The sequence below is a fragment of the Manis javanica genome, chromosome 12 (genome assembly GCF_040802235.1).
Source record: "Manis javanica isolate MJ-LG chromosome 12, MJ_LKY, whole genome shotgun sequence".
Taxonomy (NCBI): Eukaryota; Metazoa; Chordata; class Mammalia; order Pholidota; family Manidae; genus Manis; species Manis javanica.
The window spans coordinates 27340479-27366641 of NC_133167.1; the positions used below are offsets into that span (position 1 = coordinate 27340479).

The 26163-nt window shown below is 41.5% G+C and overlaps 1 protein-coding gene across 7 annotated transcripts; it reads left to right on the top strand.

Annotated features, from left to right (window-relative positions):
* The first annotated feature begins 34 nt into the window (after positions 1-34).
* LOC140844980 (putative malate dehydrogenase 1B) lies at positions 35-24991 on the top strand. Of its 7 annotated transcripts, XM_073218271.1 has the most exons (11): positions 35-160; positions 3929-4041; positions 8277-8411; positions 8614-8756; positions 10694-11190; positions 14310-14451; positions 15815-15978; positions 18105-18244; positions 18543-18594; positions 21188-21265; positions 24827-24991. In XM_073218271.1, the coding sequence occupies exons 1-11, from the start codon at positions 139-141 to the stop codon at positions 24847-24849; spliced, it is 1509 nt and encodes a 502-aa protein (XP_073074372.1). In that variant the 5' UTR covers positions 35-138; the 3' UTR covers positions 24850-24991. The 7 variants fall into 7 exon arrangements, 6 of the variants coding, with proteins under 6 accessions (XP_073074372.1, XP_073074373.1, XP_073074374.1 ...); XR_012123593.1 differs by lacking the exon at positions 18105-18244; XM_073218272.1 differs by lacking the exon at positions 21188-21265.
* The last annotated feature ends 1172 nt before the right edge of the window (positions 24992-26163 follow it).

Below are 26163 nucleotides of genomic sequence, written 5' to 3' on the forward strand. Positions count from 1 at the left end.
CCCGCAGCACCTAACCCTTCCTGCCCAGCTCCAGACCGCCGCGCTCAGCTTCAAAGAGCGCCTGCGCCATGCCACGGGCGGCATGGTTGCCAGGAAACCGCGGAGCCGGGTTTTCGCGGCGGGGGTCTCGGCTTCACCATGGCCAAATTCGTGCTGGCTGGTGAGTGATTCCCGCGTCCGCCCACAGAGCTCTCAAAACGCCTACCATTTCTCACCCCCTGTGGCCGATTGGCAGTGATCTTAACTGGCTTCTGTTCTGCTAACTCCAACCTCTGTATGGACCACCCCAATGTGCAAAACATTGTTGACCCTGGGGACACAGTAGAGGGAAGACAGATCCCTCCCTTAGAGGGCCTTTCAGTCTGATAGATACAGAAGCATGTGAGCAAGTAGTTTTGAAACAGCGTGATTTATGCAATGAGGGAGACGTACACAGAACTCTAGGTGTTGCAGGAACTGATTTGTGAAGGTTTGGGATAGGAATGCCATTCCAGATGAAAATACAAAGGCTAGAACACCCTATTATCTCTGGATATGGTGAAAATGACGACCTGAGGAGCCAGATCTTTGCACCTCAAGTGCACCAAGCAAACTCTTGTAAAAACTGTATCTTGAAAGCAATGAGGGGTCAGTGAAAGTTTTCAAGGAGAGTATCCTTAATGGGTTTACATTTTAGGAAGCCCACCTTATCAGCAGTGGAGGGAAGGATTGGAAATGTCGGTGGCATCCGAGAAACCACTAAAGAGATTTTTACTACAACAGAATATTGTACCTGCCTCCTTCCTTTCTCAGCAAGTTTCTTGAAAGAGTAGACTGCTCTTCTATCTCTAGGTCCTACTCTAACTCATCTAGCTTCTACCTCCTTCATAAATGGCCCTTACCAGTACTTGTCCTACTTAACCTCTTTGATGCATTACCACAATTGACATCTCCCATCTGTCTGAGAATCTGTTTCCTTTGCTTCTTTAGTCATTCAGAAGAATTTTTTTTTTTGAGCACTGACAGACTGTACGCTGAGAAGATGGTGGTAAATAAACTTACAGACAAGGTTGCATGTGTGGCAGTGTTCGGGCAGAACTCTATAGGAGCCATGACAGGGGACTTTATTTAGTCAGGCAAAGACTTGCCAGAGGGAGTGAATTTTAAGCAGATCTGAAAGATGAGAAAGAATTGTCTCGCAGAAAGGAGGTAGAAAGGAGGAGAGTAATTTATAGGCATGAATGGCAAGGCGTGTGGTTGGAATGAGGGGAGCTAATTTGCTAGTTTGGTGATGATTGAGAGGTTACAATAAGCAAAAAATTTTAAAAGATTCAGTAACACTGGAGCAAAAAGTACAGGAAGGCGTATCAGAGGCTGAGATCAGAATTGGATAATGCAGATTCTTGTGAAACACGTCCAGTATTTTAAACTTTATCCAAAGTACATGGGATGTTTTGGAAGGGGAGAACATAATCAAATTTACATTTTATCTGAGTGTTATCTCTGCAGTGTTGGAAGAGAAATAGTAGATGCAAAGACCCTAGTTAGGTGCTAGAGTCCAAGAAGGAGATAATGGTGGCCTGGCCTACAATGGTAGGCAATGGAAATGGAAAGAAGTGAGTGGATTTGAGTGATACTGGGAAGACAGAATCTATAGAACTAGATGTCTAATGGTGTGGAGGAAGGCAAGTAAGGGAGAAGAAGTTAAGATTGTTCTCAAGCACTGGTTTGGATAACTGTAGAGAAGGAGTCTGGAAAAAAGAAGAGTAGGCTTAATATTCTGGATACTCTCAATACTTCTAAATAACTGGGTAGATGCACAGAAAGAACAAAAGAGAAGGAGAAGATTTAGCGAGGAAGTGGTAGCAAAGTTTGTCATAGACATGCGGAGTGCCTCTGAGACATTCAGAAAGAGATGGAAAAATATAGGAGGGCATAGACTTCTGTACAAGGAGAAAGTTCTGAACTGGACATACAGATTGCTACTTGAAACCAAGGGAGTGGAGGAGACTAGTCAGGAAAATGCACAGTGTGAAGACAAGATGCCTTTCAGAATGCTAACCTTTTAATGGATTGATAGAGTAATAAGAACTTACAAAATATAGTGAGGAGTGGCCAGAGAAGGAGGAAGCAATCCTGAAGAATACCCCCACCATCGTGGGGGTTTCAAAAGGGTAGAGGGGGAACAAAAGCTGCCAAAGGTCAACAAGAGAAGGATTAAAAAGTATCCACTGGCTTTAGTGACACAGAGGTCCTTGGTGCCCTTTTAAAGAATTGTGGAAAAAGCCAGATTGCAGTGGGGTGAGAAACAAATGGAAATCAAGAACTGGGGATGGCGAGTGTAGAGAATTCTTTCAAGATGTTTTAATAGAAAGGGACAGGTGGAAGTCAATAGCTAGAAAAAGACATGGGCCTTTTGTTTTTTAGGACAGGGTGAACTTAAATTTATGATGAGTATATTTAAAGATGATAGAAAAGGGCTATTACAAATAGAGATAACATGCTAGAAAGAGGACGACCAATTGGGCAGAATTAGTGGCAATTCAGAAGGCAGAAGAGGGTGGTCTTCAGGGCGTAAGTGGTGAGATTAGACCTAGACAGAAGGTAGGTTCCTTCTCCCATGGAATAGAAGGAAGGAAAGGATGAGTCCAAATGCAGGCAGGCTTGTAGGTGTGGTGGCAGGAGGCTAGGGGATTTCCCAACTGATGCCTTTTGTAAGATGTGGCTTAGCTTTTTTAAAGTAGAAAGCAAGGCTGTCTATTGTCTTCTGATAGGACAGAAAGATGGAGAGAAGGAAAAAGTCTGCAGAAAGTGGACAAAGTTTGGCACAGTAATTGTGAAGAACAAAAGAGTGCCACTAAGGGAAACGAAGGGATCTCCAAGCAGTGCTGAAGGCTGAGTGAGGCTGGTGACCATGAATCTGTAATGCCACCTCTCTGCTTGGTTTTACCATGTTTCCCCAGGGGTACCTGGGAGATGGGATCCAGGCACAGAAAAAGCAGGTAATCAGGTTTACCAGGGGCTTTTACCAGGCTGATTGCCAGAAGCACAGTGGAGCAAGATAGTTTAAGGCATGAGCCAGAGAGTGGTTTGAATGCATGTACCATGGATTTGAATTAGACAAGAAAGCTACTAGACATGGGGGAATTATGAGGTTGATGACTTAGAAGTTGTCCTGAGGTCAAAGAATTACTGGTCAGGAGTAACTAGGGTAGAATGCTATAGAGAGGATTCTGCCCTTGGCCCCTGCCCCTTCTCTCCTATCAGACACCCAATCCCATCCACTTAGTGGCTTAATTTCCTGTATGTTGATGGCTGCAAAGTCTGCATCTTAATCCCTTACGTGGGGCCTGCACATCAGACTTACACACACAGCTACCTGATGGTCCTACCCACTTAGATAAACTACAAATATCTCCAACTAAATTTGTCTATAACTAAACTTCTCTCCAGCAAGGTCAGGATCACCTACCCAAGCCTGAAAATAGAAGTTATCCCAGACTCCTTTCTCCCTCATTCTCTTTCCCCCAATACTCCCTACCACATGTATCAAATCTGTATGTGATTTTACCACCACTCCTCACTTCACACTTTGCCTTTTAGTGGCTTCTAATGAGTGGTTCATTTTCAGTGGTTCATGCTTAATTAGTAGCATGGCAGCCCCTTAGAGGAGGTGAGGTCTAAGCATAGAACTAGAAGAGAGTAAATATTCAGTAGTCTATTTTCCTTTCCACATTTTATTACTTGAGAATCTGACCTCTTATGAAATTTGTTTTATTTTTAGCAATATAATAAAAATCAAAAGTTTATGTGGTTGTAGTTTATACTTTAATTCTGTTATAAAACCTATCACAACTGATTAATTCTGTAATTATATGGCAAATACTTATAACTATGTGATAATTGCTATGTGATGAAAAAAAAACATCGCTACTTTGAACTCTTTTAGGTAGAGCAGATTGCCCATATTATGCTAAAGCAGAACTTCTAGCAGACTACTTGCAAAAGAATCTTCCTGACTTTCGGATACCTAAAATTACACAACATCCTCATGTTTGGGAGGTAAGCCTTTACAATACATGCCCATGTACTGTTGATGTTTTAATACTAATAAATTCCAGTTATCAGTCTCAAAATATTATTTATGCACTTTCCCCTAATACCCAGTAGAACAAAGAAGACCCTAACCAATATGTAGAATAAATTTGGCTGGTTTCCCCCCCAAGAAACCAGGTAGCTTATATTGAATTTTTAAACTGTTAATTCTCTTTCATAGTGATTTCTAATGACATCAGGGACTTGTTCATCTGAAATACCCTTTTGGGGGACTGTTTCCCCAGAAACAGCCTGAGATGGATATCTGGGTGAAGGAGTTTCCTTTACTGAGGAGTTGCCCTTGGGAACAACATCCTGGGAAGGAATGGGAGCAGCAGGGCTGGGCAACAGGAGAAGGTGAAGTGCCTAAGAGCTGCAACAGAAGGCTCAGCTGGCCCCACGAAGGGACCCTGAAGTTGGGCTGACCCTCCAGAGCGACCCCAAATATAGGCAAGGGGGCTGGGGTGTTGTACTCCCACAGCTAACAGTTACTAACGGTTGGGGCTGCCCTTGGGGGAGGGAATTAACCTTAGGCAAGGGAACTTCCTTGGACTGAGGTCAATTCCTGGAGACTGAGCACTGAGCCATCAGCAGCCAGTCTACCTGGTGGCTGAGGGAATGAGTGCCTTGATCATGAAGGGGAATCTGGACTATACAAGATGGATCTGCTCTACTATCCAGTTGTGCCTTTTGGATACATGCGCTCCATGTAAGTTCACACGCGCTCCATCTGAGAATAGCCCTTCTGGGATTCCAGTTGGCGTCTTTCCCTGGGGCAGCTTTACAAGAGCAAGGTTCATCAAATGGCCTGCAGTCTCCCCTGCACATTTTTTCAGGGCTTTAATGATACTCATCACCTCTTTTTTACTCTCCATTATAGATTCCCCTCACTCAGTGCTGGTCTAGGTGACTTACTAGCTCTATTGACTAGCTTTATATCCTTAGGGATCTGAGCCTTAGTATCTATTCCTTTCCAAGATGTGACTGTTGTACTTGCCTGTTTGCTGTAAAATTGAGCAAGGCAGTACCAAAAATGCCCCAGTGGATCACCTAGATGGCAAAGTCTTTCCTGCCCACATGGGGTAGTAGCTGCCCTACTTGCTTCCAATTAGCAGGACCAGTTACCCTTCCCAGGATGGTAACTCCTTTCCTTGCTTGCTGGCCTCTTAGCACAAGAGCTCAAAGTGACCAAGTGGCAGCCATAGCTTAGACTTTAATAGGAGTCTTTCTGATAAAGCAGCCCTACCATGGGATTTAGAATCTCCAGACCCATAGTATCTACAGGAGGGGGTTGAGGGAAGCACAGATTCCCCAAGGAGGAGCAATGGTAGACAGGTTCACTCTTAATTTCATCCCTTGGCTTCTGAATTCATGTATTCTACCTATTTGGGCAAAACACTATGCTGATTTATGGTATATATTGCATCCTGAAAGATGGTGCTCCATCCTTGCAAGGTATTAGCCTCCAAGCTGCTGCCTGCAGCTTCCTTAGCTGTATATGTGCTGAATCAAGTCAAAGGGAATCATTGCCCTTTCCAAGGTGGAAGGGGCCCAATGTAATCAACAAGTCACCAAGAGGCTAGTTGGCATCTTCAAGGGATAGTGCCATTATCAGGGCATCAGTGTTGGTCTCTGTTCTGGCACACTGGATGTTCAGCAGCAGGCTGGCTAGATCAGCTTTGGTGAACGGTAGCTCCCTCCGTAGGGCTGTGTCCTTTGTAAGCCCATCACACCTTCAGCATCTAAATCATCTTACCTGCTTGGTTGTCTCACGCTTCTTTCACAACAGATGTTCTCTAATTCTCTAATGGACACTGCCTCCTGACCTGTTTTGTTTCAGGATTCTATCAACCCAACTGCCAGGGAGTCCAGCATTACAACAACATGTCCTTTAACAGCCCTGGCCTAGAATGCGCCACACTTCTCAGTGATCCTGAGACCCCTCTCCCCAGTGCAGTCCTTATCGTTTTGGTGACTGTAGGCTGAGAACACAGTTGACTAGCAGGTTTTCCAACCTTGCATTGTACCAAATTCACTCCAGCATGTCCACTTTTTGTAAGCTTTTTGATTCCTTCTTTCATTGTCTTCCATGGCAGTTCTGGCATTTTTATTTTTCTATTTCATTTCATGTTGTTACCTTAAAAATAAAACAGTCCATTATTTTACCAGCAAAAATGTCTTTATTCAGGAATAGCAGAGAATTGCACTTCAGGACATGCAATCTGTGGCAAAACCATGGGCAAGTCCAGAGAACAAAAGATAGGAACACTCTTTCAGAGAGGACGTACCCAGTTGAGAAGCGCTGTTATAAACAAAATATCCACTGAAATAAACTAGGAGTTCCAAGTGTGTGGCTTCTCATTGGCTGAGCTGTTCAGGAGGAGACCCAAATCTTCCACCCTCCTGCTGGTAGTGAAGTAGCACTGGCTTGGCCTGCCAGTGTCACGTCAGGGAGGTTTCCCTGTATTAATTTTCACAGTGTGAACCATCACTTTCTCCAAACTTCAGAAAGCCATCCTAGCAATGTGTTGTCACTATCTTGTGAAGTCCTTGCCAGGGTGTACACTCTTGAATTGCAGAAGAGTGATTCCTATTGATTAATTCTCCCTTGTTCAACTTTTATGATCCAGTCTTGTTTAGCCCCTCAGATCCCATCCTATACATATTCCCCCAGCTCCTGCCAGGACATCAACATGCCGTGCTTGGTGCTGAAGGCCCTCTGGGTTAAAGTCCTGACACAGGGAAGAACAGGGGGACAGCCCGTGTCCAGTTAGAGCAAGACAAGGGCCCTGGGAAGGACAAACGAGACGCTTACTAAGGACCTTGGAAATGTGAAAAAGGAGACTTGCAGCTGAAACAATGCAACAATGTATAAGAAGGTTCTCACTGAACCTCTGTAATAAAGAACCATTTTTACTGACTATTAAGTCACGTAGCTCACTAGCTTGACCAAGGAATACTAGTTAAAAATAGAAATGACCTTTAGTATGATTGGCTAGAATCATTCTCTCTCATTATTTTTCACATGCCTAGTCCATGCAACAGGCATAAAACCCCTAGACCTGAGCCCGTAAGGGGCAGGCAGCCTTGCTCCTCCCAGTATGTGCCTGGGACTTCGGTATTTTTGCTTCTATCAATGGAGAGCTAACTGCTTGCTTGCCTACCTTGAGCGTTTGCAAGGTTCATTCTTTGACTCTGTAAACAAGAACCCCAGTGTCATCTTTTGGGGGCTGGCCAAGATCTCTCCCTGTTCTCAGCTGCCTAGAGGCAGCTCTCACTTTAATGAATTCCTTCCTTACCTATACTCGTCTGACCCGTTGGAGAATTCTTTCCCGTCCAGAGTCAAGAGCCCTCAGCCGGTCCAGGTTGAGGTTTCTCCTAGTGCTCAGGGACCAGCTTCCCGGCAACAGCCCCTTCCTCCAGCAGCCCAGCACTTCGCTGGTCCGGCTCTGCTGTGACGAGGGGGACTCTGGTGGAAGCCTCACAGCAGCACTACTTGCTTTAAGGTGGGATAAAGGCAGAGATCTCTTCAACATCAGCAAAAGGAATTAGTTTCTAAGATTGATTTGTAAGTAGTTTCATTACATATGCCTCCAAAGATAAGAATGCTATCATGTCCTTTACCCATAGGATGTTGTTCTCTGTCTCTACCCACTTCTTGTCATTGGGAGGCCTAGTCTACACAAATCGGATAATGATGATTTAAACTTTTTCTAATAAATATTGTCAGACATCCCCAGGTAACTTTGAGCTAATCAATTCAATCTAAATGATGTAAACTATATCTACACATTTGAAAGCAATATCATATTGTTATGGCCCTAAGATTGGAAATATCTCATACAGTAGAAAAGCAAAGAATCAGCTGAAGTATTTTTGAAATCAGTTGAGTTGGAAGAGTTGGTCTCTCTTTAAGCTAAACACTTATACTTCTTGTCTCCTCAGCAAAGAGAGCAACTGTCAGTACCTTTATTCAGTTGGCCTTTACTCGGTCAAGGGATTTGAAGAATATTCTTTCTTATTTGATTAATTTGTTACTTAATGCTACTATTTTCTATATTTACATTTTGACAGTCTAAAGATATCTAAATTTTCTTATGCACAGTAGTAATAAAAAACAAGGTAGTTAGTGTTTAAATTCTAAAGTATTGAATTCTGAGGCAGATTCAGTGTGTGACTTCTCATGGAATATCACCCAATAGGAATGGCTGAAAGATTTGTGTGAAAAGAATAAGTGGAGTCACCGAAATTCCCCCATCATCTGGAGAGAGCTGTTGGATCGTGGAGGGAAAGGTTTGCTTTTGGGAGGATATAATGAATTCCTGGAGCATGCCCAGGTATATAAATTAATTTGACTTCTCTGTTTATTGAAACATTGTCATTCTCTCTCATTATTTTTCACATGTCTTCCTTTCTAAGGTATTCTCTCAGCTCTCTTTTTTAACTCTGTTCTGGCTTTAAACAAGAACTTTCCATCATAGCCATTGTCATCTAATTATCTCTCTCTCTGGTGTTGACTTTTCCTTTTCCGATACTTAGCTTTACTACAGTGTCACCCCTAGCATGACGACTGAGCTGATGAAGGTAGTTGCTCAAGAGAACCTAGAGACACACATAGCAGAAGAGCTGGAGGAAGAAGACCAGAAAGGTCTCATCAACCCCTTGCAGGTCTGGATCACCAGGTGGGAGAATCAAACCCCAGGGTCTATGAGTTTGGTTTTTTTGTATTTAGAAAGGACAATGATGTGGGATTAATTCCATGATGGAAGAATAGCTGAATGTCAAGTCTGAGATTTGGATGGATGGATGGATAGATAAATAGGTAGCTAGCTAGTTAGATAGATAGGTGTATTTATACATATATGTCCCCCATTATAGCCCCATATATGAGTTTTAGATAATATTTATATACACACATAGTGAATCTAAGTGCAACTTTATAGTGAAGAAATTACTTTGGTGACTGTCTCCAGCTCTTGTCCCCTCATCCTGTGTCTTTCATGCTCTGCGGCTCTCATCCTGCTCCTTGCCTTGCTGTCCTTCTTTCTCTTCCCCTTGCTTACTTTCCCCACCCCCATCGCACTGGCTGTTGCCCTCTCCCTCTTTCCAGCCTGCCAGCGCCCTCCTTGGCTCTTGCTTGGCGCTCATTCTCTGTAACCCCTTGTTGTGTGCCAGGCTCAGCCTATCAGTAACTAATGCTGAGGCTGGACTGGCCTGTGTGGATCTTATGATTGCAAGATGCCCTCACCCTTAACCATCAGGAAACTTGGAAAATAAGGGTTTATTACTTCAAAGTTTTGGAAATTATGTGGCACACTTGAGGGCACAGAGTGAGGCAGGAGAGAGAAGGTTAAGAGCAAGAACATGCAAGCACTCAGGGACTTAGGCTTCGCAGGCTCACTTCTTACTGGGGAAATTAAAACCAAGAGCAGGAATTTAAAGCTCAGGAAGAGACAAAACGAGTGGTCAGTTACGGAAATCACCAAGATTGCTAAAACAAAGGAGCCTCCATGTGGGGAGGCGGCCTGGCTGTCTATCTAGTCAGTGGCTGGCAGTGTGTTTATTCAAGACAGCCATCTTTGAAGAGGATGCCTCCCTGGCAGTCAAAGTTTAAGTCAGGAATTTGCATTACTTAAAAGAAAAAAAATCTGTCAGGGTTTACACCTCCACCCCACCCCTCACTTTCGCCCCTCATTACTCTAGGTCTTGGGGCATGCCGTATGTCATCGCCTGCTCTCTCTGTCTTTGCGTGCTGTCTCTCTTTGTCTTGCTATTCTTCTTGCTCTCTCCCCGTTTCCTTCCCCCAACTTCCACCTCGCAAACTGCCCTCCCCACCACACATGTGTGTATTCTAATATAGACACTCACTTGAAAAAGTTTTTGTTATAAAATGTATCGAATATAGAAAAAAAAACCTAAGAATGATATAGTAAAAATACATGAACCTAAAACCCATATTTAATTTTAGATAATTTTTTAAGGATTAAAATTGTAGAGATACTGTTGTACTCCTCCCCAAACCCACTATGAAAACCAAAAATGCCCAGGTGCATTTCTGAACTCCCCTCAGGGGTCACTCAGCCCCCGGCTGGTAGCCAAGCTACAGAGTACCTGGATACTTGCTGAAAGGTGGGTGCAGGTACATGACGCCTAACTGATGTTGGCCGAGGCTTATTCATAAGGATTCAGAAAAGATGGTCCTTTTCAAAAAAATGTCATTGCTTTGTAGATAAAGGTATAAAATAGAAAAGAGCTATGGTTAAATTAAACTTGTTATTTTTCTATCCTTTTAAGACAAAATATGAACATGTAATTAGCGTGATGTGAAAGTTCTTTTAAATTTCACTTTCTGAATATTCTATTTCATTTGAAAAGCCTTGTAAACAGGTGCACTTCTAATTTTGACGTTATTCTTAGATGGCCAGAGCCAGGGGCTAGTAGTGAGAATTCTTTTGTCCTGGTTTGATTTCTGCCTTAAAAATGCCTATTCAACTGTGTATGCCAATTTAACATAGTAAATCACCCTATTAATGCACATACAGAAATGTCTCTTGAGAATAAAGGCTTAAATGGGGTGAAAGTTGTAACCATTCACAATCTGGCCTTGTATTTTTATCAGTGCTTCTACTCCTGCCTGCTACAACCTAATTCCCATCTTGACAAGCGGTGAAGTGTTTGGAATGCAAACAGAAATTAGCATAAATCTATTTGACAATAAGCAGGCAGAAGAATATCTGAAACTCCTGTTGACGGAGACTCGGGACCTGGTGTCCCCCTTACTCCGGAGTGTCTCCTTCTGCACTAGAGTGGAGGACGCCTTCCGCCAGGCCCACGTAGTCATCATTCTGGACGAGTGTACCAACAAGGAGGTATACACGTTAGAGGACTGCATCCAAAGCAGGGTTCCTTTGTGTAGGCTGTACGGGTACCTGATTGAGAAGAACGCGCATGCTTCCGTCAGAGTTATTGTAGGAGGAAAAACCTTTGTGAATCTTAAGACATTTTTGCTTATGCAATATGCCCCAAGCATCGCCCGTAATATTATCGCTGTTGCATTGGGGGTGGAAGGTGAAGCTAAAGCTGTGCTGGCCAGAAAACTGAAAACAACTCCCTCAAGTGAGTGAACTCCTGTGTCTGTTTTTGTTTTTAAATAATGTGATTTCAAAGCAGCTAGGAAGAACCCTGTATCCTCTAGGATCATTTGGGATACCTGGAATAGGAAGTATGAAGCAAACACAAAGAACTTCATTGTGCGATTTGACTATTGTGCAAATAGTTTTTGTTTCTGTCTTTCATGAATATCTGACTTTGTCCATCATTATAAAATACTAAAAAAGAAATATTTAATATAAGATTAATATTTTTCAAGTAATACTTTGAAACCTAATATTAATTTTTTCCATGATAACAGTCAACTAAAATAATCAGTGCTTTTTAAAAAAGTAATCAAGTCTATGTTAAAGTGGCTCTATCCCACTTCCCACCTGAGTGACAATGGACAATCACTTAACTTTGCCATGCCTCTGTTTCCTCATCTGTAAAATGTGGGTGTTAATAGCACCTGCTTCCTAGAACTGATGAGAGGATTCAAAGAGATAATATTTTTAAAGCACTTAGAAGAGCAGCTGGCACCTGATAAACATTTGCAAGGATATTAAACTTGTCAATGAGATTGTGAGATCCAATCAGTTTCTCCTATTATTCTTTGTAGTCATCAGAATCCTATAAGGATGATGAGACTGGATCGGAATATGGATCGTTGTATTTAAAAAGGGAGTGCTGTATTCAAAAATATTTGTCATGTTTGACAAATTTTAGCTATTCAGGCCCTTATGGAGCAGGTGCAGCACAGTCCCAGCAGAGTCTGTTGGGAATGCTAGGAGGTGCAAGGCATCCCTCAAGCAAAATTGGGAAGACAGTGATGTGAGCCTAGGATGCCCTAAATCAGGGCATAAAGGACTTCTAAGTCCCTAACACATGACAACATGGGCTGTATTACCCATTTCTTTACACTGAAGCCCTAGAATCATAACTTCTGGTATTCTAGCACATAAATCTTGAGTGTCTCACCCCAGTGTCACTGCATACCTCAGCCAAACTGATACCAAAATTGTTCAGTAGGAAAGGAAAACATTTGTTAATCATTTTATCTCTGTTGTCAACCTTGTTGTGTATTGTAGCACTGATTTATCATAAAAGCTCTATGATACACTGATGAACATGTCAAGAAAAGGCAGTGTTGCACAATTTAAAACATGACAGGGGCTTTCAACTAGAAAGCTGCTCTTTTGTAGGGCTGGTGAGGGGCCATAAATTCTATGCCCTGCTGCACTCAAAGCCAATAAGCATATGAGAAGCAGAAAAGTTAGGGAAAGAAAAGAGACATTAGAGGATCAGCAGTCAAAGTAGAAACCCAACAACAACAAAGAAGTTAAACAAAGGGAATGAAATAGAACAACCATCAAAGAGAATCAGTCAGGGAACATTACAGATGCCAAGTGAGTAGCATGCCCTTTCAGGACATCCCTTGAGTTCAGTCACACATAACCCTGTTTCTCAGGCCATGTGCATTGGCTTAGTTCTGTTGCAAGTGACAGAAACTCCGCTCAAAGTCACTGGGGTCAGATAGAGAACTTCTTATGTGAGTGAAAAGTGCAAAAGGTAGTTCTTACTGCAGACACAGCTGGATGCTGGGGCTCAAATGATGATGTCAAGTCTGGCTTGTGCTCTCTCTTGGCTTATCACTCGTCTCTGCTTTCCTCAGCATTGGTTTGATTCTCAGGAAGGCTCTCTCTAAAAAGCGGCAAAATGGCCACTGACATCCCCAGACTCGTACATTTGTAGCTTACCTACCCCAGAAGAAAGAGGGCTCTCTCTCTCAATTCTTTGTACAAAAGCCTTAGCGTGATATCACATTGGCTGTTCTGGGACTACCTACCCATCTCCAAATCAATCACTGTAGCCAAGAATCTAGAATCTGGGGCTCGTGCCTATTGATAAACCTAAGGGGTGAGGACAGCTCCACCCAAACCATATGGGCTGAAATTGGCAAAAGGGTAGTTATTTAAAGAAAAATCAGGATGTTGTTAAAGAAAGAAAGTAGGAAGAGATGGTAGGAAGAAAAAACTGCAGGTGTCCATTATAATTTTCTCCAGCATAACTCAGGGCATTTAAGGCTCTGAAGAGCCTTGGAGCTGATAGGAAAAATTATTTCCCCAGCTGCCTGCTTTTGAACACAGCTGTGTGAGAATGTGATACTTGGAGCTGCTGCAGCCATTTTAGGACCATGAGAGGAAGGCTAAGAGACTAATGTCTTTGAAACTTTAATCTGAGAAAAGTAAACTCCTAGTTAAGCCAAGCAGGTAGAATATTCTGTTACTTGAAGCCAACAACAATTTTACCTCATACAGAACAGGAAAGAATTTAATCTCCACAATAGGATGTGGTATGACAGTATAAGAGAATTAAGTTTTTAAGCAAATAAGTTAATAAGTCAATAAAATTACTTATTTTTACTTTGGATATGACATACCTAGAAAATCCACAATTATGGAATCATATTAAACACCAATCCTTATTTCTCTTTAATCCCATCCTCCTAATTTTTTTTTCATAGTGTATATCACGTGTTATAGTAGCTGTTTTCTCACCCACTCTCCTCAACCCGAGAATATTGCGAGGATTTGGGCTGATCTGTTTTCTGCTAAGCCTCCCATCTGAAAGTGCTTCACACATAGAAGCTAATTCACTAACTGTTTGCTGATTAAGATGTTTCTCAGGGTCTTTTTATTACAACACCCTTATTCCGCAGGAAAGGAAACCCACCGGGAGTTAAAGCGATTTGCCTAAATTTCTCTTCCAGTCTAAAATCAAAGACTCTGTCAGAATCAAAGCAGATCAAAATTTCTCCTAATGGAAAACACGAGTAGTGAAGTTAGGACCAGACCAGTGGTATAATTTTCAGTAATAATATTCTTCAGGGAACATTTCCTTCAGTAGTTCTTGAATTCAATCATATGCCTACACTATTTATAGACATTATGAGGAATTGCCAGTCTAATAATTAAGGAGGTGATCCCCATCATTTGCACATTTTTCGGGAGCATAAACTTAGATCTGTTTTACAGCAAAAGGACCACTCCTAAAACAAACACACAAACAAAAAATAGTTTGCAGGCAAGTTTTTAATTTTAACACCCATTGGTACATTAATTTTCTATTGTTTTTATTCACAGGCATCAAAGATGTGATAATTTGGGGTAATATTACTGGAAATAACTATGTTGATCTGAGAAAAGCCAAAGTTTACGGATATGAGAGTGCTATTTGGGGACTTCCTCACTATTCACGCCCTGTTTTAAGCTTGATTTTTGATAGGTATAGTAAATTTTTCAGTGAAGTATGCTAACAATGTTGAATAAGTGTATTAGTTGTTGTAATCTTAAATCATCTTACAAATCTTTGTACGAAAATAATTTAGCATTGTTCACATTCATCTTTATTTATACTCTCTGTTGAACAAATGGCTAATTTCACAGAATTTCAACTAGCTAATCCCCACCTCCAATTTATTTGATTTTGAAATTATGCATTTTTTTATTTCAGATTATCCTTAAAGCAGCTCATATATTCCATTAAGATTATCTCTAAAGCAAGCATATGTAAAGTGAGTCTTATTTAACATAAAGACAGAGATATTTATACAAGTTGAAATCAGTTGCAGCACTTTTGGGAATAAGGGATTAGGATCTTGAGCAGGCCCAGGCCATGCTGAGTGCTTGGTCCCAGAAGAGGCAGAATCAAGAAGTGGTGAGGACCACAGTGTCTAGAACCAAGCCCCTAGGTTGGAATTCTCACGTAGACAATTATTCGCTGTGCAACTTCAGAGAAGTTCCTTAACCTCTCTGTGCCTCATGTTTTTCATCTGCAAAGTCGAAATGGTGACATAGTATGGGCCTTATAGGGTTGTCGGGAAGATGAAATGGATTCACGTATGCAAAGCACTTAGAACTGCACCTGTCACAGTCAACGGTACCATTATGATGAGGCAGAAGAGGGCCTGGAAGCATTTTTCTAAACTTTGCAGTACATTCTCAGATGCAGCATTTCCTTCCGTCGTCCCTACTCACCTTCCCTTCCTCAGAACATAGGCACTGCATCCATGCCTAGAAACTGTGTGTCCTGGGTCTACCCTCTTGGAGCCTGGTGCCTGCGTGCTGGCTGCCACATAAGGGCCGTGTCTCGTGGAGCTGAATCGCGCTGCCTCATCAGGGGAAGCCATTTAGTGTTTGTTCTAGCCCAGGTGGGCTAGTCCCTGAGTTTACATTTCAGATTATAAAAACTTAATTAGTTCCCTATTTCTCAATGTGAATGATTTAACATTTTATGATATTATTTTATTTAAAATGAAGGATACCACTGGTTCCAAAATAGCATCTACATAGAATAAATTCCTTGTAATAAAAGTAATTGTCTTGCAGCCTTTGACCACTTTTCTGTGTGCCATATTTATATTATCAGATGCTTACTAGGAAACTTTGGGACTCCCTTCTGCTATATCTCATCACTTTTCAGCTGGCTTTTTAATGGGGTTAAAGAAGCTTGAGGAAGGGTCACAAAAAGTCATATTTCTATTTTGGAGAGATGCTTTCTTATAGTTAGATCCGTTGACCCAAAGAACATTCTTTTTCATTTCCATTTCCTCCCTCCGTTGTAAAATTGTTTCTTTTTCTCCTTATAGTGAGTGGATAAACCAGGAATTTGTGGCAACTCTTAAAAAGTTGACCACCACAGGAAGACAATTTGGAGGCATCTTAGCAGCACACAGCATAGCCACTACATTGAAATACTGGTACCATGGCTCACCACCGGGGGAGATTGTGTCTTTAGGAGTATTAAGTGAAGGTAAATCTGGGTTTTTCATATCCTGTAATATTTTAAAACCTCCACGTGTTCCATGTACTCCTACTTCTGCATCCCCACCTGTCTACCTTTTAACATGGTCTGTAAGCTGTCTGGATTTTCATAATTCCACAACCATTCATTTATTCATGTATGCATTCAGTTATCCATTCAGAAATTCAGCAGTATTTTGTATGCATGCACTGGGAACACTCAGAGGTATTAGATCTGTCCTCCACCTTCTGGAATCCTATAAGAGTACAAGAGAGCCAGATACATAAACAAAATAGTTCTATCAAGTTTTTCTCGCTGTACCCTAACTGAGGAAAGGAGAGCATGGTCAGTTTTATTTGGGCAGGCTGCTGGAAGAATCAGGACAAGTTTCATAAAGGAGATGACACTGCGGAAGCCTTCAAGTCTGAGTAGTGATTACTTGCTGTTAAGTGTGGGAACAACATCCGGGCACAGGAGCCATAGGAGCAAAGACAGAGGCAGGATGCAGAGCCCATCAGGACCCAGGTGTTAGGGCAACAAGAATGCGGAAAGCTTGCTCTCCATCTACAAATTCTGTATAAGCATGTTTACAGCTTTACTGCTTTAATCTACTAAACACTATTCAGAGGACTTATACCATTTTTGAAAAGTAGGAATCAGAGAACAGTTGGTGTGTCCTGTTCTGAAGGGTTTACCTAAACCATCTCTTCCTTTTGTGCTTTTCTTTCTCCCTGTGCGAGCTCATTCACTTCCGAAGCTTCAGGCCTGGACATCCCTCTCAGCCCTAGACTGAAACATTGTCACCCGGATGTCATACTGTCACTTTAAACTAACACACACCAAACTGAACTTATGGTCTTCCTCCCCAGTCTGATCCACCTCTTGTGCTCCTTATGTTATTAGAGGAACCACCATCCTCCCAGTTGTTCCAATGACACAGTGCAGCTCAAGGAAATATCCTCAAATCCCCCAAGTCAACATGCATCTGTCTTTCCTCTCTACTCACTGATCATTTTGATCCTCTATCAGAGAACATATTACAGCCTGCATTTATTGGTGATGTGCTTAGCTGCATCTGTTCCCTCTGTTAGTGTGTGTGCGCCCTAGGGCAGCATTTTGGCTGGGTCTTCTTGCTGCTCCTTCATGGGTAGATGCTCAGTGGAGCCAGCTCAATTAGAGTTAAGATGCACGAGCACCCCCATGATGTGAATTCATATCAATATGTGGCCTTTTCACTGAAATAGGCATTTAAGGCCTTATCTTTATTTGTAAAAAGAAATTAACTTCTTTAGGAATCATCAATAAATAATGCAATATTGAGGTCAAGGAGCAGGTGATCATTGTGTCCCTGAAACCATACCATACAGGGAAACCCTCTTATGTGTCCTCCCATAAGTCTGGCTCTTTACAGATACAGCAAATGGAGAGTGAATAGAGGACCTGAGGTACCTTTAAGGAAGTCTTTTAGATCCTGGCTTCTTGATTATCCTCAATTTTTTGCTCTAGTGACACTTTTGATGACTAGAATGGCAAGAATAATTTTCTTATTTGATTGAGGCACAAAAATGGGTGGGGTGGGCAATTTAATGTGAATGTTGCTCAGTTAGTACTAAGGATTATCAGTCTTTTTTATTTGGAGCACATCCAAACTTGGAACTGAGCTGCGAGGAAGTCATCAAGTTTCCCGCCCTCTCTTTTTCCAAGCCCTGTCATCCCATGCTAGCTGTGGGACTGCTATGGTAGGCTAGGAGATTGGACAAATGCCTGGGGCTCATGGGTACCTAGAAGGACAAGGAAAAGCCCCAGGAAGCAAGATTAAAGGGATCCAGACAAGGCAGAAGAGAAAGACAACATGAGCCCCTGAGGCAGAGGCAGAGGATCTGAAGTGCTAGACCAAAAGGTATAAAAAAACAGAGTTGTGGTTCTTCCTGCTGAGTGGCACACAGAAGGGGAATGGTCAGAACTTGGAGAGGTGCCCAATCAATACTTCTAGGGTAGGTGTTTCAGGCCACCCTGGGAAGGAATTCCAGAAATGTGATCCCACCATTTTCATTAAAAATCATGTACGCTGCCTGTCCTTGTCTACAATGCCTAACGGTGCTTGTGTTTGGCTGTGCTTGGATCGCTCACTACAGGCCAATTTGGGATTCCTGAAGGGATCGTCTTTTCTATGCCTGTGAAGTTTGAGAATGGAACTTGGGTGGTTCTTACAGATCTCAAAGATATCAAAATAAATGAAAAAATAATGACCAGAATAACAAGTGATCTACTTCAGGTAATGTCAGAATAGATACAAGGGAACTGACTTTGATAATGACCTTAACTTGAGTCCACTAGGCCAAGGCATACAGTGATTTTCTGTGGGTTCAGTGTTCATCATATTCCTAAAACAGTAAGGAGGATAAAAGTTTGAAGAAATCAGCAAAAGAACACTACTCATTATTTTATGTAATTTCTGGTATGTTAAAAAATATTTGTTGGTTACTTAAAAATTAAGAGTGTTTTTTTGTTAAAGAATAATTAAGTTAGTCATTGTGGCCATTTAATTCTCTGATTATAAAATTTTTCAACAGGAAAAACTTGTTGCTCTTGGAGATTTGATAAGTTTTCAGCCATATCAATCAGGTAAACTTTTAGATGTGATGTTTTATTGGGCTGCTAGTGAAAGAGTATTGAAATATTTGTTAAAACTGAGTCACTACTTAATACAGGTAACTATAATCCATATTTTGACACTTAAATAAATCCATAATTTGACACAAAATAAATTTCCGACAAAATAAATTTCCAGGTTCAGTGTACCCTTTGAAATAAAGCATTTCATAAGAATGCTAGAGAAGGCACATCTTAAAAACACCATGACCTTTTAAGTTTGGTGTGCACCATATGTATTAGTTTCCTAAGGCTATCATAACAAATTACCACAAACTGGATGTTTTAAAACAAAAATTTATTCTCTCATGGACTGGACAATAGAACACCTAAATCAAGGTGTTTCCGGGGCTATGCTGCCACTGAAGGGCCTAGGAAAGAACCTTCCCCTCCCTCTTCTAGTGTGTGTATTTATATAGACACATATATATATATATGTGTGTGTGTGTGTGTGTGTGTGTGTGTGTGTGTGTGTGTGTGTATGTCTATGTTTTCAAATCCCCCTTTCCTTATAAGGATACCAGTCATTGAATTTAGAGCCAGTATGACCCCATTTTAACTTGATTATATCTGCTGAAACACTATTTCCAAATAAGGTCATATTCACAGTTACCAGGAATTAGGACTTCAGCATATCTTTTTGGGGACACAGTTCAACCCACAACACTACATTTACTTTTAAATAAACTTAAAAGCTCATTTTTCTTATTGGCATTTTCTGTAACCATAAACTCACAAGGAAGTACTATCATCTAAGTAAGAATGTCTGAGGGGTGATGACACATGTCTCTGGAGGCCAGGAAAGAGGTATGGGCTGGAGATGAGGATATGGAGTCATCAGTTATTAAAAGTTGATAACCATGGTGATCCTCTGGGCAAGGAAGACTTCACTGCATGATTTCTCATACCTTTTGAATTTTGTTCCATGTGCATGTTTCAGACATTCAAAAGTATAAATAGGTAGACAGACAGCTAGATGAATGGGTGTTAACGTTTAACTACCATTGGAGAGGAAGAAGATGAAAATGGAGTGGGCTGAGGAGGAAGGTCCTCAGGACAGCAGTGGAAAACAAACCAGAGCCCAAGATCAGCCTCCAGCAGAAGGTATCTCCACTGCTGAGGCCCAAGAAAAAGAGATGATGGCTGTGGGTATAAGGAAGTGTGTAGAATGGAAGGATTCAGAACAACTAGGCAGCAAGACCAGGTCCCAAAGGTCAACGACTAGAGAAAAGGCTAGTGTTGTAGGGAAAGAGGTGAAGGTCTGAAACAACTTTGAAGACAAAAGGAAAGAAGGACAACAGAAAAAAAACATTTATTTTTCAGAGCTAGGGGCTCAGTGGAAGTTAGAGACTGAATTGGTAGTGACTCCCAGGTAGAGTTTTGTTATTTCCTGCAGAGGTGCTCGGCTGCCTAAAAGCAAAAGTGGGAACCTAGATGCATGGTTTGTAGTAAGCCCGGAAGTATTTGAGTGTATTGCCACCCCTGAAATTAGAACAAATGCAATTAGAATAAAAATAACACTACACTGCATTCCAACAAAATGCTGAATATTTCCATGATGATCTTATTTAGAATACCAAATTATCTCCCCCAACTATTTATTTTTCTCATATTTTTGTGTGTGCTTGTTTTAGTGTCACTCTATGGGGCCTAAGGTGATTTGGTTATTGGCATTGAATATGGGAATAAAAAATGAGTATAGTTTTGTTACATAGCATTTGAGAAGGAGGGAGGTGAGGCAAAGAAATTGGAGATAATTGCAAGAAAACTGATAAAGTGATGGACTACAAGGGTCTAATTTAGATGAAGAAGGGAGTAATAAATAGAAATAAAAGGCAGGGTGATATGGAAATATTTAACAACCAATATGGTACAGATGCCACCCAATTAAAACAGTTGCTCACCTCTCAGAATGGATTCACTGGTAAAAAGAACCTGGCAGGAGACAGGACTGCTCTTGGTCCTGAACAGAGAGGGTTTAATGAGGCCAAAATACCAGCAGTGGTAGGAAGGGCAGGGAGACAGGGAGGAAAAGGGTTATATGGGCAGAGGGTGGGCTTTGGGAATTCAGATGCAATTTGGGCAGGTGGTCAAGTCACCAGCGATGGGCCAAACCAAGCAAAGCCCCAGTGCAGCACGGAGGAGGAGGAGGGGTGGGCTCAGAAGCCCAGAGAGCAAACGGTTTTAACTTGAACTCTTTCACTCTCAGAGGTTAAAGGCCATTTGTACAGCTTCCTGCATGTGGCAGTCTAGAGCTGCAAAGTGCTTTCATGGAAAGGAACGACCAAGCAGTCATTTTAAAGTTTATTCTCTTGACTGATAGTTCTAAATTTCCCATAACACTTGCATTATGGATGGTTTCATGAAAGAAAGTGACCTGATTTTATGCTGTTTTTTTTTTAAGAAAGGTCAAAGCATGTGTATATGTGTGTATATATACATGGTCAGAGTACTGACAATAATCAGACCTTTGCAGAGTTCAGATATCTCTGCTTATGAACTTATCGAGATGATTCAGTTATTTTAATCTTTGCAATTAACTGATACTTAGTTTCCTGACTTTTAGAAACTGACTTAGCCAAAAAAGATGAAAAGTCCTTACGTACCATAAATGGCAACCAGGAAAATCAAAGAGACTCAGATGGTGGGTATGTCAACTGGAAAAAAATGCACTTCTTATCCAAAGCTTAACACTAAATTCAAAGAAAGGAATTTGATCACCCAGTAGCCATGAAATCTGAGTTAAGTCTTTCATCACCCTCATCCTATACCCCCAAAGTAAGGTCATATTTAAAATCTATTGAAATCTTCAAAGGAAATTACCAGTTAGTTATTGAGTACCTTCTATATGCTGGTCACTATGAGAGACATTGGAGAACACAATCATGGATTTACGCCCATACAAACATGTCTGGGGGGAAGGAGCCATAAGAATACAAAGAGGTAAATGCCAAGACACACAATGAGTCAGAGCTCAAAAAACGGTGGGGGAGGGGAGCAAGACAGATAAAAGGAAAAGAAAGAGTGTAATAATCTAGAAACTCACAGGGAAGGGGAAGATTCTTGTAATGTAAGAGGGATAAAATTTAATAAAATTCTGAGATCTTGTTGGGATTTCAGATGGCTAAAGATAATCAAGTAGTCATTTATTTATTCAGAAACAATGCCAGTTCAGTCATGTAAGATGACAAAATGCTAGAGATCTTCTGTTCAGCAATGTGCATATAGTTTATAATACTGCATTGTACACTTAAAATTTTGTTAAGATAGATTTCAGGTTATATTGTTTTTACCTCAAAAAACAGAATGAGACTGTGCTGGGTATTAGGGACGTAAACTTAAACATTATTCTAGCCTCAAAGTGCTCATTGTCTAGCATGGGAAACAACAAAGCAAAATGAACACAGCTCAGTAGAGAACTGTCAGGATAGAAAGGCCAAGGTATAGTGAGGCTGCATAGGGGGCCTCCTGACGTAGACTGGGAGTGTTAGGAAAGGCTTTCAGGAAAAGAGAAAATGGGAGGTGAGTCTAGAAGGATGAGGAGGAATTACTTGCGTAATTTAGTGAGAAGAGTGCATGCAAGTGGAGGGGTGGTAGAAAAGAGATTGTAAGGAAAAAACACGGGCAAAGGAGACCTTTCAGGTGACCAGGGTTTGACCCGAAGTGTGAGCCTGAGGCAGTATCAGTTGTATTAGAAGATAAGTAGACTAGCTGGGCTAGAGCAGAGGATCCATAAAGGATGAGAAACCCTAGAAAAGGAAGGTAGAGGCCATCTGCTGTTTGCCTGAATTACTAAGAACTCAGCAAAATGACTGATGGGTGGTGGGACAAAGCATGAAATCAATGGGGTCAGGCTCATCATTATCAACCTGGCTTTATCACTGGCCCAACAGAGGATGACCGAGCACCGATTCACCATCCAGAGGAGCACTGTGAGCTCAGTTCCAGTCTGAATAGGGAAGGCCCAGTCAGAGAGGTGTCCCTAGGGACCTACCTGGGAGGCAGCATTATTATATTATGCGATACTCAAGGGCAGGACTGAGGGCTCTGAGCCCCTGTGAGAGGGCTGAGCAAGAACGGAGACATGATCCGAGGAAGGCAACAGGCAGCTTTCCAGGGCGGAGTAAAAGAAGCCAGATTGTAGACTAGGTATTCCCAAGTCTTTGCATCAGAATTAGCTCTGCTGATGAAAATTTTAGGTTCTTAGACCCTCTACTAAGTCCTGATTGTACATAGACAAAAAACTTTAGTAGTGATAAAGTGGAGAAAATAGGGTTGATTTCAGGTTGTTTTGAGGGTTGTTTGTTGAATGAACATTAGAATCAGATACAACACTGTGTTTCCCATTTTGTGGGTTAGGTATGTGGTTAAAAAAAATTTAGTGGGTCATGAAATCAATTTAATAACTAGCATTCTTCCTAGAATAAAATTGAAAAGAAAAGGATAAGTAAGGAGACCAGAAGTTTTTTTCCAATGAATAGAATAGAATAAAAAGAAGAAGACAAGTAGAAAACATAAGAAAAAGGTAAGAATAAATTATAAAAGGGCAAGTATTATTTCACATAACATTTTGTTTCATTTCATGCACACAAGTGCACATACCGGACTCTAACATAAAACACATTTTTCACGGTGGGTCATGGCCAAGCAAGTTTGATAAACATTGGCTTAGAACATCTCACAAGTTGTTAGTGATATTCTAAAACCAACAGATTATTTAATTTTGCAAGAACAAAAGGACAGCATGTATGCTGATCTAATCAAAGAAGGAAAAAAAGAACCAGTTATGTCAGAGGGTAAGTCAGGCGAGTTACAAACAATCCCTGTGATGCTAGCTGTCATGACTCACATTGTCCAATCTTACAGAACAATGCTGTGATCAGAAGAACATAGTCCAGCAAAGTAATTTTGAAATAAGTCTTTCTTTTCTTATACTCCATAAACATTTTGAAGGAGGAATAAAAAACGTCAACGATTTTTAAAAAAATACTGGAACATGTCATACTCACCTCAGACCTTCCCCAGAGACTGTAATCTCAGCTCTAGCCCTGTGTCTCCCCTTTGTGGCCTTTCCCTTTCCTTCTCAATTCTTCACTGCTCCAAGGAGCAGAAGTGGCAAGTCAGCCTCCTCCTCAGAAGGTGAGCGAAAGGAAGAGACTGAGAAAGCCTGGTTAGAATTCTCTTTGAGAAGGAAAACCTGGGAATTTTTGTCTCCTCAAGGATGTGTATACATATGTGTAAGCCAGTGGATGTGTATAAGCCCATGGATAAGCCACTGTTATGCACTGAGACTCTGAATAAAAGTGGTCTGGCATCTTGCAGCTCCCACACAGAGCAAGGCATTTAGAGAAACCTGGGATAGAAGGAACAAGATAGGGGAGAAAGACTCACTGCAAACAGCATGTGCTTTAAATGCTAACAACTCCCCTCCTTTAATTCTCTATTTACTGCAGTGGATTTCTTAGATCTGATTCCTCAAACCACTTCTGAAAAGCCACAAGGTCAAGAACTCATTAGCGGCAGGTGATAGACAAAACATTAGTCTTTTCTTATTCTCTACAAGGAACTGGGTAGAAGAAATTAACTGTCCCTACAACACAGCTCTTTTCAAACCTTCCCTCTTCCCACATCCGCGGGACTCTGCCTTGCTTACTGACTCTCCTAGCACCTCACTTCCTACTCTTATAACCCAGGTATGTCAGTAACAACTGAAGCCTTTCCTCAGAATGAATAAGTAAGGAAATGGACACAGGTATGTCCACAAGCCCAGATTTTCAAAAGATATAACTTGTATCTCTGAAAACGTACAGTATGATGGGCTTTGGAGTGGGGCTAGACATGGGGGATTGAAACTGGTCCACAGAGGAGAAGCAGGAACAGGAAAGGACGTGGAACTGACAGTGCAGCTGCAGACTTCAGGATGAGAAGCCAAGGAGCCAAGAGAAACTGCTCAGTGAAATAGCCTGAGGTCAGGGCAGAGGCCAGAACTTAGTTTTGCTCTATGAAAATGTCCAAGGACAGGGCTGTGGTTTGACTTTCCTCATCGAATCCTTCTCACATGCACTCTCCTCAGCTGTTGAGTAGGACTGCATATGGGAATCCAGCAAACACAAGGAAGAAGAGAATGAAAAATAGGCTTATAAAAACACAAATCAGTATTGTATGTTTAAAATACTTATATCTTTTCATTTTCTTCCTTTTACAGATTCTGAAGGCAAAACTGTGTAACAGGAACAGATCTGATTAGACGAACTATAAAACTCTTTGGGAGTGTAATCTGTAAATGGAACTGGGTAGAAGAGACCAATATCAAAGAGAAAGACCCATGAATGTCTGTATTTAGGAGAGAATAATATGAAAGATTTATTTCAGTCTCAGATAATATTATGCCAGACGAGTAACAGTGACAGAACACACAGAAGGGCGGAGTTCGATCACTTTGTGTTACCTGTATCCACTCACATGCTTGCTTACTGTTGCGTTTTCTCATAAATAATTTGGTGCCAATTGCTATCCTTTTAACTAAGTTAAAATAGAGGCATCAGTCATTGCATCCCTGCCTGTACAACAATCTGAGAGAAGCTGCTTCTTTCCTCAGGCCATACCTAAGACACGGGCCTCCATGGCCCTGTTTGCTCAGATGTCCAAGCTACCTTGGCCTCAACTGATTGGGCCAGAATAGACTTACCTGACTCAAAGTGAATCAATCAGATATTCTCTTGCTCTTTCAAAAAATTTGAACTGAGAAAAATGGGTGAGTAAATTGGTGTCTGAGTGATGGAAGTGAACTAAAGCCAGCTACAAAGTCCTGCCCGTGAGGTTGTGAGAGCTAGGCAGGGCCGCCGTCTCCATACAGCCTGGCTGTGTATAGGTTTTCCTTGGATTTGCCTAGGATAGTTATCTTTACAATTCATCACATTTTTACTTTAGCTTTGACTGAATAGGTTTCTGTTTCTTGACACCAGGTCTGGCCTGAATAAACTGACTTTTGAAAGAAAAGCATAATATTTCTACTATATAGTTGCATGGTTTAAGTAAAGATTACAGTCATGACGAACTTTTGGTTGTTTCAAAATCAGCACCTCATTTGATGTTACTGTGAAGAAAACTTAATGTCTGCCCATGTTAAGGACATGTTGTGTCTTTAATCCTACCATTTCCCCTGCTTCTCCTTGTGGGATCGTCAACCAGAGGAGGGTGAACACAAAGAACAGAACCCAAATGGGAAGTTGCCTCTTGCTGTGCTCACAGCAGGGCAGGCGGTGGCTGCCCCGTAACATGCAGGGCTTCTTCACCCAAGCACAGCTTCCCCACTGCCTTGAATCCGATACACCAGTCACTTATCAGCAGAAACCAGGTGGAAAAGCCAGAACAGAAAATACGACCACAGACATACATGGCTTTTCAAGGTAGCAATCCTGCCTCTTAATGATATTCTTCCCAGTGGTGTCAAGCTCTGACCGATCAGACAGTCAACACTTTCTAAAAGGTTGACATCTAAAAAAGGACCAGAGAGAGAGACATGAGAATTTCCCTTTAGGG

What these genes read in the sequence shown, in the direction of transcription:
- LOC140844980 (XM_073218271.1), top strand. Translation starts at nt 139, where the DNA reads ATGGCCAAATTCGTGCTGGCTG. An exon ending in AACATCCTCATGTTTGGGAG is followed by an intron (nt 4,042 to 8,276) that starts GTAAGCCTTTAC and finishes ATCACCCAATAG; the next exon opens with GAATGGCTGAAAGATTTGTG. An exon ending in TAACAAGTGATCTACTTCAG is followed by an intron (nt 18,245 to 18,542) that starts GTAATGTCAGAA and finishes ATTTTTCAACAG; the next exon opens with GAAAAACTTGTTGCTCTTGG.